We start from the raw sequence: 12,347 nt of genomic DNA, 5'->3' as shown, positions 1-12,347 counted from the left end.
TGAGGACTGGGATTTTTTTCCCCCCACTTGGAGTTCAGCCTGGCTGACTATAGGGCACCTGCAGTGCTCCTATTAACCCCTTCCCGATGGAACAGGAGCACTGCAGATCCCCTATATTCAGTAGACCGGGCACTGTCAGACACAGGGATACCTAATGTGTATGTGTGTCACAGTCATTTTCTACTTTTATATGTATTCTAGGGAACGGAGGGATTTATAACTTTATTTTACTTTTTTTTATTATATATTTTTTAAAGCTCTTTCTTTTTCCCACTATTTTATGGGAGATTCTATACAGTTTTTTGTTTTTTTTGCTTGACTCGAGTATAAGCCGAGGGGGGCTTTTTCAGCACAAAAACTGTGCTTAAAAATTCGGCTTATACTCGAGTATATACGGTAACCGCTGGCAAAAAAATAAAAAGCAAAAAATTTTTTAAAAAACCCCACACCTTCCACTTTCATTTTTCATGGCATTTTGCACTGTGGAAATTCTGCTCCACTTTCTGCCATGTTTTGTCATCACCCCCTGTATCTCCATAGGGGATTAATGCGACATTTTCGCTGCTAAAATGAACATTGTGCATGGCGGTTATCACACAGTGTTTTACTGCAATGTACGGATGAGATGAAATGAAATGAAATCTCCTTCACATTGCTGGGACTGTAAAATGCAGTGTTTTCAACTCTTCATTTCCCATACCTGCCAAAAACGCATTTCTGCAGCGTGTGGCCTTAACCTCAGAGGGCAACGGATTCACTCAATGTATTGCGTGGTATTTTTAGCAATATGGTTGAATATTTTTCCAGAACTAAAAAAAATGCTTTGGACAGATGTTTTCTGTTAGTCTATAGCAACATAATATCTCTACATACATATTTTTTTCCCCCTTTGGCAGTTTTTGTGGTCGGTGACATTTTTTTCTCCATAGACTTCAATAAACTTTTTCCTAGAACCTAAAAACATAACATGTACAATAGGACATCATTTTTTTAAAAAAAAAAATCTTAAAACCTCCCAACTTTAGGGCCCGTTTATACGGAGTAAACACGCATGTATTTTGGCAAAATACACGTGTAAAAATAAGACTCCCATTGACTTCAATGACATTTTTTACACGTGTAAAAAAACACGTCAAAATGCACGTGTAAAATGTCATTGGAGTCAACGTTAGTCTTATTTTTACACGTGTATTTTGCCGAAATACACGCGCGTTTACTCTGTGTGAACGGGCCCTAAAGTTGGGAGTTTTTAAGATTTTTATTTATTTATTTTTTTAAATGATGTCCTATTGTACATGTTATGTTTTTAGGGTATGGGAAAAAGCTTATTGAAGTCTATGGAGAAAAAAATGTCACCAACCACAACTGCAGGCCATTAAAAAAAAAAAAACGTAAAATAAAAAAAATTAAAAAAAATTGGGATTTGTTTTATGTGCTAGTTTCGATTGACGGGGCCTATGGTTTAATGTATTATGGCATAATAATTCTGGATATTTTGAGCTTTAGAAAGGAAAACAAATACACATAACATACACGTAATGTATCCCTGATGTTTTATTATAAGCTATCGATGGGAATAGATGAGATAACCAGTCAAGAAAAATACATGTGTTTGGCAGTCTGTTGTAATAAAAGGGGGAACCTGTTTTTCCAAAATTAAAAACAATGGGGAACCCAGATAATAATCAACACAAAACCAGATATAATACTTGAAATATGTTCAAAACGTTCCCTTTCTTTAGACTGGATTCACACATGCTGTTTTTTGGTTAGCTTAATTTTCAGCCAAAACCAGGAATAGATCCATAATGCTTATGGCCCGCGCCCTGTTGGGGCTCCTTGTACTGGACCTCAGAATTCAGACAAAGTTAAACAGATTTTATTTCTATTGAATTTTTTGTAAATCTGACCAATAAAAATTATTCTTGATGTACTCCATCAAATATATAAGGAGATAGGGGCAACATGGTGGCTCAGTGGTTAGCACTGCAGCCTTGCAGCACTGGAGTCCTGGGTTCGAATCCCGCCAGGAATGCCCCAGTGTATCAGAAAATTTTTGGGAGGCCTCCCACCCTTCCCAGATCGATGATTGAATCGTTGAGATGTGTATGGTGCTACTAACCATGTTCTTTGTTCATCCATCAATAATCTCTAATTATGTAAATGTAAAAAATGAAAAAAAAAAAAAAATCATGAGTTTCTATTTCCAATAATCATTGTGGGCTTCAAACACTATAAATGAAATCCTTCTCCCAATGTGTTATTTGTGCATGAAAACTGCCTAAAATGCCAGCGAAAATACCAGATTGGTAAGAGCGTTTAGATGGCTCGTTTGCTGATTTTTTTATTTTATTTTTTTTTATAGTTTTTTTTTTTGTTTTAATGATATATATATATTTTTTTTTTTTTACATTTTTGCCGCTTTTAAAATTTATTAAAATTATCTAGAGAAGAACAATATACTCAAATTGGCTAGTATTTTGGGAGGGAAAAAAACACTACTGTCCTCCAAAACCCATATTCATATTTTTCTACAGATAAACTATATTTTTGGCTTTATAAAGTTGCCCAGACAAGCTGAATACACTGGGCCCGTTCACACGGAGTAAACGTGCGCTCATTTTAGCGAAATACACGTGTAAAAATAAGACTCCCATTGACTTCAATGACATTTTACACGTGTATTTTGACGTGTTTTTTTTACACGTGTAAAAAAAATGTCATTGAAGTCAATAGGAGTCTTATTTTTACACGTGTATTTTGCCAAAATACACGCACGTTTACTCCGTGTGAACGGGCCCTTAGGCCTCTTTCACACGCCAGTATTTTGGTCAATATTTTTGGTTCAGTATTTGTAAGGCAAAAACTAGAAGTGGAGCCTGAAACACAGAAGAGGTGAATTCTATCCGTGTTACTTTGTGTCCAACTCCAAGTTTTGTATTTCTTTTTATGGTTTTTTTTTTTTTTTTTTCAATTTTTTTTCCAACAAAAATTTTGCAGCCAGATATTAGCTCTAAAAATATAATTACAAATATTGTGGATATTTTGTGTTTTTTTTAAGGGGGGGGGGCAGTGTTTATTGTTGTTGGGTTTTTTTGTTTGTTTTTTCAAAACCCAGCATGTAGGCGTTTTCAAGGTAAATAAAAAAATTAAAATGTCTGATCAATAAAGGCTCTCAAAAAGAATATTAGAAAACTTTAATTATTTTTATGTTTGAAAAACATTTCTAAGCCCCAAAAATGTACCACAAAACGTGTGAAGGGGACCTTTAGAAATACACAGGAAAAAAGTATGTGGTGCTGCTGCCCAGTCTTTAATTAATAATGATTTTCCTTTCCTACTGGATAATCCTTCCCACTCCATAGGGAAAAAAACAAAACACAAGGGGAAACCACAAATATGTGATATCTGAAATTTACCATATGTTTGTTTGTTTTGTTTTTTTATGTTTTTGTATACAAATATTTAAAAAATAAAGTAGGACAAGGACTAGAAATACACTGAGGAGGATCTTATAGGAGTGTAGTAGGAACATATTCCAGTATAGGTTACATACACAATATGGTTTGTGTGGTTTTAAAGATAGATAGACAGATAGGAGATAGATAGATAGATAGATAGATAGATAGATAGATAGATAGATAGATAGATAGATAGATGATAGATATATAGATGATAGATAGATAGATAGATAGATAGATAGATAGAAGATAGATAGATAGCTAGCTAGCTAGCTAGCTAGCTAGATAGATAGATAGATAGATAGATAGATAGATAGATAGATAGATAGATAGATAGGAGATATAGACAGACAGACATAAATATATATGTAAGCTAAAAGAATTAACCAGTCAGGACTCCGAAAATATAAAAATTTAAAGACCTTTATTAATCCAAGATACAATGTTTCTGTCTTGGACTAATAAAGTCTTCATTTTTTTTCTATTATTGGAGTGCTGGCCTATTCTTTTCTTTTGCATTCTATTTGTGGTCAATTGGCTATTGACCTGAGGTCTTGCACTCATTGTTGGAGTTACTGGTCCTGCTCTTCTCTTTACATACAGAAATATCTATCTATCTATCTATCTATCTATCTATCTATCTATCGACTTTTCTTCATTATCTCCTCAGCACTTTCGGCTACTATTTTGCACACATTTTTCTCTAAAACTCCAGCATTTCTTTTGCAGCCAGATACATTAGTCTGTATTGTAACACATACAAGTGCTACATAAGACACGTTTCCTTTGTACTTTAGTTTTTCAGGGCGCAATGCTCTGAGTGTCGTGTTTGTCCTGACATATATTTCCTTTAGACTTCTCTTTATGACTTGAAAACAGCAGAAAAAAAACATGTTACATTTGATGCAAAAATAAAAAAGCCTGCTAAAAAAAATCCCAAACCCTGAGTGTCCTGATAGTTTGTGAATAAACCGCAGCTGTGTGTGAAGGAGGCCTAAACCCGCCTACAAATACCCAGCGCCCATTTCCTAATAACGTATAATCACCATCCCAGCTCCGGCCTCTGCCAGTAATTTCTGCTCCTCGGCCTGGAAGGAAAACCATAATGTGACAATATTGCTGACAAGCCGTATGGGCCGGAATAATCATTCTAATCTCTAGCTGAACTCTCCTGTTTAACCCATTGTAGCCTGTTGTTTTTGATTATTATGGAAATTATTGATGGAGCCTAGATTTTTTTTTATTTTTTTTTTTGCGGTTTCCTCTTTATTGGTGAGTAAGACGCTGCAGACAAAGAAAATGACATGATTTCTATCTAATGTGCTGTGTTATTTGTGAGATCACTTGATATGCATTGCTTTTCACTAAGAACAATTGCGTTGAACCTTGCAGGGGGTCCCTCAATTAGCCATCTGCCTGTCAGAGGAAGCCGAGGATCACATCAAGGCAGCTGCTGCCTGGTCCCTTGGCCAGATTGGGAGACACACTCCTGAGCATGCACGTGCTGTCGCCGTAGCCAATGTATTGCCAAAGCTGCTGTCTCTTTACATGGACACCGAAAGCTCAGAGGACCTTCAAGTCAAGGTAAATGTCCCTTTTACTTGTATCCGCTGTGTTTAGGCCATATTAATCTATTTCCTTCCTTGTCACGGCTGACAGGGACTTCTCCAGATTTTAGTGTTCTCTAATGAATGATCACACCCGGCGTAGCAAAGTACCCGGTCATTTATCAAAATCTATACGGCTCATACAGTATGAATACCACTATTCATTCATCTGCCACTTTATCCCTTTGTCAGCTCGGGCTCGCAGATTTTTGCAATTAAATGTTTAGAAGGTGTTTTTTTTTATTAGAAAAAATATGTATTAAAGTGTTCCATGAAAAATCAATAGCAATGGTTTGTAAATGCAATTTATATGATGAAATTATAGCATTTTATACACAGGCTGTAATTGCTTTGCCTTGTTTTATGTCAATTTTTAAAATCAATGAAATATATATATATATATATATATATATATATATATATAAAATTTATATTAAATATAAATATCTATTAATATTATAATTTTATTATTATTATTATTATTATTATTATTATTATTATTATTTCAGTATATATTATTATTATTATTTCAGTATATATTATTATTATTTTATTTTATTATATATTTTTATTGTTGTTGTTATTATTATTATTTTATTATATATTTTTATTGTTATTATTATTGTTATTATTATTATTATTATTATTATTATTATTATTATTTTATTATATATTTTATTGTTATTATTGTTATTATTTCATTATATATTTTTATTATTATTTTATTATATATTTTTATTGTTGTTGTTATTATTATTATTATTTTTATTATTATTTTTTTATTTTTTTATTTCTTCCTGACTGTTCACATTAGGAAGTCTTAAAAAAATAAATAAATTAAAAAATTTTTAAAAAAGGCAGAGGCCCCATGTTACAGAGAAGTTTCTTTTTTGTTGCAAATTTTGCTGTGGTTTTAAAAAGAATGGGGAATATAAAGAAATCTCTTATACGTCTCCCTTCTGTTCAATCCACTCCTGGCTTTGGCTTTAAAAAAAAAAACGCACAACAACATTTGTAGCAAAAAGAACTGCTATTCTGCAACGAGGGGGCCTTAGCCTAGAAATACTATTTTTTTAAATTACAAATAAAACCAATCACATTACAATTGTACTTTGTTAGGAGCAGAATGCAAAATGAAAGCCGCACTATTCTTTGTTGTTCTTTAGACCCAACAACACTCTGCAAAAGTTTTAGGCAGGTGTTGAAAATAAGAATGCTTTCAGAAATCGATGGGATAACAGTGTTTTTTTTTTCACAGTTAACAAAATGAAGTGAATTATGAAAAGAGAAATGTAAATCCCATCAATATTTGGTGTGACCTTTGCCCTTTGGAGGAGGAGTCCTGGAAGTGATGATACGGCCCCCACAGTTATACCCCTGATCTCATCATTATCCAGTCTGTCTGGGGTTACATGAAGAGACAGACGGATTGGAGCAAGCCTACATCCACAGAAGATCTGTGCTTAGTTCTCCAAGATGGCAGGAACAACCTCCCTGCTGAGTTCTGCCAAAAACTGTCTGCAAGTACCGAGAAGAACTGATGGAAGGCAAAGGGCAAAGGTCACACCGAATATTGATGGGATTTACTGGTTATACAGATACTCTGCCTTTCTTTGAGGTCTGTCCACAATTCTACAAATCTTGAGTAGCAAATGTGAGCCATACCGCAGTGACCACAATGAGGCCTTAGTCACACGTCTGCAGTTTTCGGACATGTGATGTCCATGATAGTCACTTATTGAACGCTCACCCATTGATTGTAATGGCCGCATGCAGACATCCATTCATTTTTCATCAGGTTATATGAACGCAGATTTGCTCTATTTTGGTCACAGACCTCCATTAAAATCTGCGGGTCTGTGAAAACAGCCATCCGTGTTTTGTCTGGTTTTCACGGTCTCAGAGATAGTAAAAAAAAAGTATAGGAAATGTAAAAGACAGACTCCAAAATACGCAGAGCAGAGTCTATTACACCAATGAATGTGCATGTTAATGTTTTCAGAGGTATTAGGAGGTTTTGGAGGTTAAAGGTGCAAGCATTGTCCAGGGGCTGCACTGCAATACCAGACACAGCCAATGGACATGAGGGGCTCTGGTTCAGCTGCAAAGAAACAATGTTTTTTTGAATATGGCGGAAAAGAAAGAGTAATTGAGGCTAAATTCCAATTTATCGGCTTTGTTTGAACCGAACACATCCAAACCGGAACTGTGGAACAGCTATTATTATACTCAGGGGTAGACCCCAGACTATAACTAGCAGAGGCCTATGGGAGGTAAACAAACATAAATAAAATAATGTTACTTACCTGCCCTTCTGCTCCAACCTCCTTAATGGCGTCAGGGACGTCAGAGATCACTAAGGACAGGTGACTTTGTGACATTTGCATCTTTGCTTCACAAAACCATGTGACTCCTGAGGCCCAATCACAAGCCCCAGCAGTCCCTGACGTCTTTTAGGAGGCTGGAAGAAGACCAGAACCAGCACCTGAGCGGGGGGCCACATGGTGGCCCAGTGGTTAGCACTGCAGCCTTGCAGCGCTGGAGTCCTGGTGTTTAAATCCTGCTAAGGGCAAAAAAACATCTGCAAGGAGTTTGTATGTTCTCCCCATGTTTGCATGGATTTCCATCCCATATTCCAAAGACATTCTGATAGGGGAAAAAATGTACATTGTGGGCTCACAATCTACATTAAAAAAAAAAAAAAGAAAAAGAACCTGCACCCGAGGACAGGGCAGGTGAGTAAGGGACTGTTCCACAGATAGGAATTTGATTCCGCCCAGATTCTGCCTCCCATTGTTTTCTATGTGAGGCAGTGCTTGCAGCAGGACAGGGAACACATCAGCAGCATTCTCACTCTTGCCGCGGTGTCCATGGCCCACAACTCCATTCTGACTAGGCCTATTCCCCTGGACCTAATCAGCAGTGTTGTAATTCATTCTGCCATGGGTTGCCGGTTTCCAGAAAGTGGCAACCAAAATTTTTTTTATGTTTGCTCACCTCCCATGCACCTCAAAATCAGCACCAGTGTGAACATACCTTTATACAACCCAATTTCAGTATTTCTCTAAAAATGTTATTTTTCCTAGTTTTTGAAGCTGTTGTCTTGTGTACAAATCTCCTTTTGAAGCCTACGTGAGTGCGAGCAGTATGAGGCAGGTCAGGGTGAGCTCAGCCGAGCAGCAGAAATTCTCTTATCTGTAAGTGCTTGTCTGCTGGCAGCCGTTCCTTGGACCCGACTTCTAAACCTTCCAGCCTTCCAGGGATATGGCTCTGCCTTTTATTTTTTTCAGCCTGCAGGAATGCAGCATTATCAATGCAAAACAATATGATATCCGTTAATCTTCTGGCATCCATACTTCATTCAAAAATAAACTTTTATTAAGGTCTGCGTCCTGTATGCCATTGCGTCTGTATGTGCTTTGTGTTGGTTTTTTATGAGACATATGTTAGACTTCACAATGCACATATTCTGATTAGATTAATATTTTCGCAGTGTAATTCAATCATCCATGAGAGAACACAGACCCTTTTTATTTATAACACATTAGAGACCACTTACACCCCCATCCCCAAAACAAAAAAACATGTAACATGTAAACAAGTAATTACTTTGCCCTTTTGTGGGTTTTTTCAAGTCTCTTCACCTGGTTATTATTAAAGCGTAGCTAAACTTTTGAGCAACTTTTCATTTTCTGGCAGTGCTTGTGTCATTAATACTTATTGTAATATACTTTATTAACAGATTTTGGCTCCTTTCGGTAAAATCCTGCCCTTTGTTATTCTTCCCCTTGTTTCTCTATTGAGAGCTGTATACTGCATTCACTAGGAATATGGGGGCCAGGCTCTGGTGTAATGCAGGGAAAATGAGGATGGGGGAGCGTCACTTCAAACAGATGTATCTTTATAAAACTTAGAAACTTCCGTCTGGTGTCCTATGAAAAATGAGGTTTCCAACTTTCATATGACACCTAGGCAGTTCTACCTCTTTTATTGCAGGAAATTTTGGAATAGTTATGTGCAACTGTGCATTTAGCTTAGAATCTCCTCTTTTATACGACACCAGAAGCATGGTTCTGTGTTTTATAATACCAGAGATATAACTGAAGGTACCCTCCCCCATCATTTCATACCGCCTGTTTACAGTACACAATGACAAGCAGAGTACAGCGTATAATAGAGGAACAAGGGGAAGAAAGAAAAAAGATGCAGGATTTCACAGAAAGGTGACAAAAATTTAATAAAATACACAGCAATTTTTTTTTAGGCTAAATTCACACTTGTGCCAGGCTCTCCGTCGTTTGTGACTGTCAAGGGGCCCGAAGGACAAACAGGAGTCAATGTTGCCGTGCAGCCCTAGTCTAAAACTTGCATAGATTCAAAATCTGCTGGGGAAGGAAGGCTTAGAGAAAACTGTAGGGGGGCAACAGCAAAAAACACCCAATTTCAAGAGAGAAAAATTCTGCAATATGTTTGCTGTGTGTGACCCCAGCTGCAGGCCTTAGGATAGATCGTCAGTCAGAGATCAGTGGGGGACTAACACTCGGAACCCATGCAGAACAGCTGCTTGACACTCCACCAGTACTACTTGACTGCTGCATCTGCATCTATATGACATCATATTCATCAGCCATCATGTCCTTATTGTGTCCGGGTTATCTTCTCATACATGTAGTGTCCTCCTGATAACCAGCCATGATGTCCTTATTGTGGTTGGGTTATCTTCTCATACATGCAGTGTCCTCCTGATAACCAGCCATGATGTCCTTATTGTGGTCGGGTTATCTTCTCATACATATAGTGTCCTCCTGATAACCAGCCATGATGTCCTTATTGTGGTTGGGTTATCTTCTCATACATGTAGTGTCCTCCTGATAACCAGTCATGATGTCCTTATTGTGGTCGGGTTATCTTCTCATACATGTAGTGTCCTCCTGATAACCAGCCATGATGTCCTTATTGTGGTCGGGTTATCTTCTCATACATGTAGTGTCCCCTCCTGATAACCAGCCATGATGTCCTTATTGTGGTTGGGTTATCTTCTCATACATGTAGTGTCCTCCTGATAACCAGCCATGATGTCCTTATTGTGTCCGGGTTATCTTCTCATACATGTAGTGTCCTCCTGATAACCAGCCATGATGTCCTTATTGTGGTCAGGTTATCTTCTCATACATGTAGTGTCCTCCTGATAACCAGTCATGATGTCCTTATTGTGGTTGGGTTATCTTCTCATACATGTAGTGTCCTCCTGATAACCAGCCATGATGTCCTTATTGTGTCCGGGTTATCTTCTCATACATGTAGTGTCCTCCTGATAACCAGCCATGATGTCCTTATTGTGTCCGGGTTATCTTCTCATACATGTAGTGTCCTCCTGATAACCAGCCATGATGTCCTTATTGTGTCCGGGTTATCTTCTCATACATGTAGTGTCCTCCTGATAACCAGCCATGATGTCCTTATTGTGGTCAGGTTATCTTCTCATACATGTAGTGTCCTCCTGATAACCAGTCATGATGTCCTTATTGTGGTTGGGTTATCTTCTCATACATGTAGTGTCCTCCTGATAACCAGCCATGATGTCCTTATTGTGTCCGGGTTATCTTCTATACATGTAGTGTCCCTCCTGATAACCAGCCATGATGTCCTTATTGTGGTCAGGTTATCTTCTCATACATGTAGTGTCCTCCTGATAACCAGCCATGATGTCCTTATTGTGTCCGGGTTATCTTCTCATACATGTAGTGTCCTCCTGATAACCAGCCATGATGTCCTTATTGTGTCCGGGTTATCTTCTCATACATATAGTGTCCTCCTGATAACCAGCCATGATGTCCTTATTGTGTCCGGGTTATCTTCTCATACATATAGTGTCCTCCTGATAACCTATCCACAATAAGGACATCATAGCCGGGTTTTTGACAAATCCCAGACAATAGAAAGTTCCTACATTCATGGTCATGTCCATTGGCCATGGATCAAGACTGAAGATTTCACCACTATAAGATTAGAAAAAAAAAATCAGTAAAATTCTACAAAATTTTTAATTATTTATATTTGCAAAAATTCTTTTAATTGAATGTGGTTAACCAGTTTATGGCTAAGGCCCCATGTAGCGGGTCACGCAAAAAAAAACTCTGAGGGAAAAGCTGCAGTGGCAACACATCACAATTTTTTCCCTGCAGAACTTTTCACACAAAGTCTGCAAAAGTTTCCTCTGTGAACTTTCTGCTTCCATTATACGTATAGAGAAACCGCCGATGTTTCTGTAGGTATAATTGGCATGCTGCGATTTCCAAAACCGCAACCATTTTTGAAATCACAGCCTGTCCGCTGCGTGTATGTATGGGATTTGCAGGGACTGTAAAGCGCCACTTTTTTTCCTCGGCATTTCCACCACAGCCAAATCGCAGTGTGTGCAGCCCATGGGGCCCGGTCTGTATCCATTTTTTGTACCTATATTGTACTCATCGCCCCCCTTTAGATCCTGAGTGCAGATCTCAGTGACTATTACTTAAAGTGCTGGTATTTTTGACAGCACTTAATAAAAGTGAGCACATTAGGACAGTAATGGACAACTCTTAGCTGTTTATTTAGTGCTTTATAGAAGGAAATGCGGTATAAAGTGCAGCACTCACTATGCAGAGCCTTGCCCACCTATTTAGCGCTCCTTCTGGTCCTCCTGCTGTTTCACACTACACATGTGGTTTTGTGAGTGGCAGCCCTGACTGTCTGTGTTTAGCCTTTGAACACATGTCTGTCCAGAACGTTCCTCCCCCAGCAGACACCTGGAATTAATTCCCCTTTACACATCGCCGGTGATTCTGGTGGTCTCCGCTGCGTTCCCAGTGGATACATGCCCACTTCATTAAAACAACCACTTTATTTGTCAAACTTCAGAGGGGTTGTCTCTATCCAGCACTGAAATAACAGCCTGCGCTGGATCATGTTTAGTTGTGTTAGTGAAGCCATGTGGGAAATGGATGCGTGTACAGCGCCGACTGACAGCCAGCTCTCCTGCTCACTAGCATAGCACTAGTACATACACATGGAGCAGAGTCAACCCCAACTTCTGCAATTGGTTATACTGTTGCAAGGTGATAATTTTTTTTTTTTTTATATAAGACAACAATTGGCAACAAAAAATGTTTTTGTTGTTTTCTTCGCTGTAGCAGTTTAATTACAGGTTTACTTGGTTACATCTGTATTTCTTTTTGTTTACATAGTGCAGCCCTGTACACAGAGTCATGTCAGTCGTAGGACTGACAATTATTCAGTA

At 37.9% G+C, this 12,347-nt stretch overlaps 1 protein-coding gene across 2 annotated transcripts in view; it reads left to right on the top strand.

The window, feature by feature from the left end:
- The window catches only part of SPAG6 (sperm associated antigen 6), a 149,166-nt gene that overhangs the window by 102,654 nt on the left and 34,165 nt on the right, over window positions 1–12,347 (top strand). For both annotated transcript variants that reach the window (XR_012715477.1, XM_075271736.1), the window contains exon 8: window positions 4,854–5,045. Coding sequence is in view for 1 of the 2 variants with exons in the window: in XM_075271736.1 (XP_075127837.1) it covers window positions 4,854–5,045 (192 nt within the window). In the remaining variant the exon portion in view is untranslated. The remainder of the gene's footprint in view (window positions 1–4,853; window positions 5,046–12,347) is intronic.

Source organism: Leptodactylus fuscus, chromosome 4 (assembly GCF_031893055.1).
Source record: "Leptodactylus fuscus isolate aLepFus1 chromosome 4, aLepFus1.hap2, whole genome shotgun sequence".
NCBI lineage: Eukaryota > Metazoa > Chordata > Amphibia > Anura > Leptodactylidae > Leptodactylus > Leptodactylus fuscus.
This window is presented reverse-complemented; position numbering and strand designations above follow the sequence as displayed.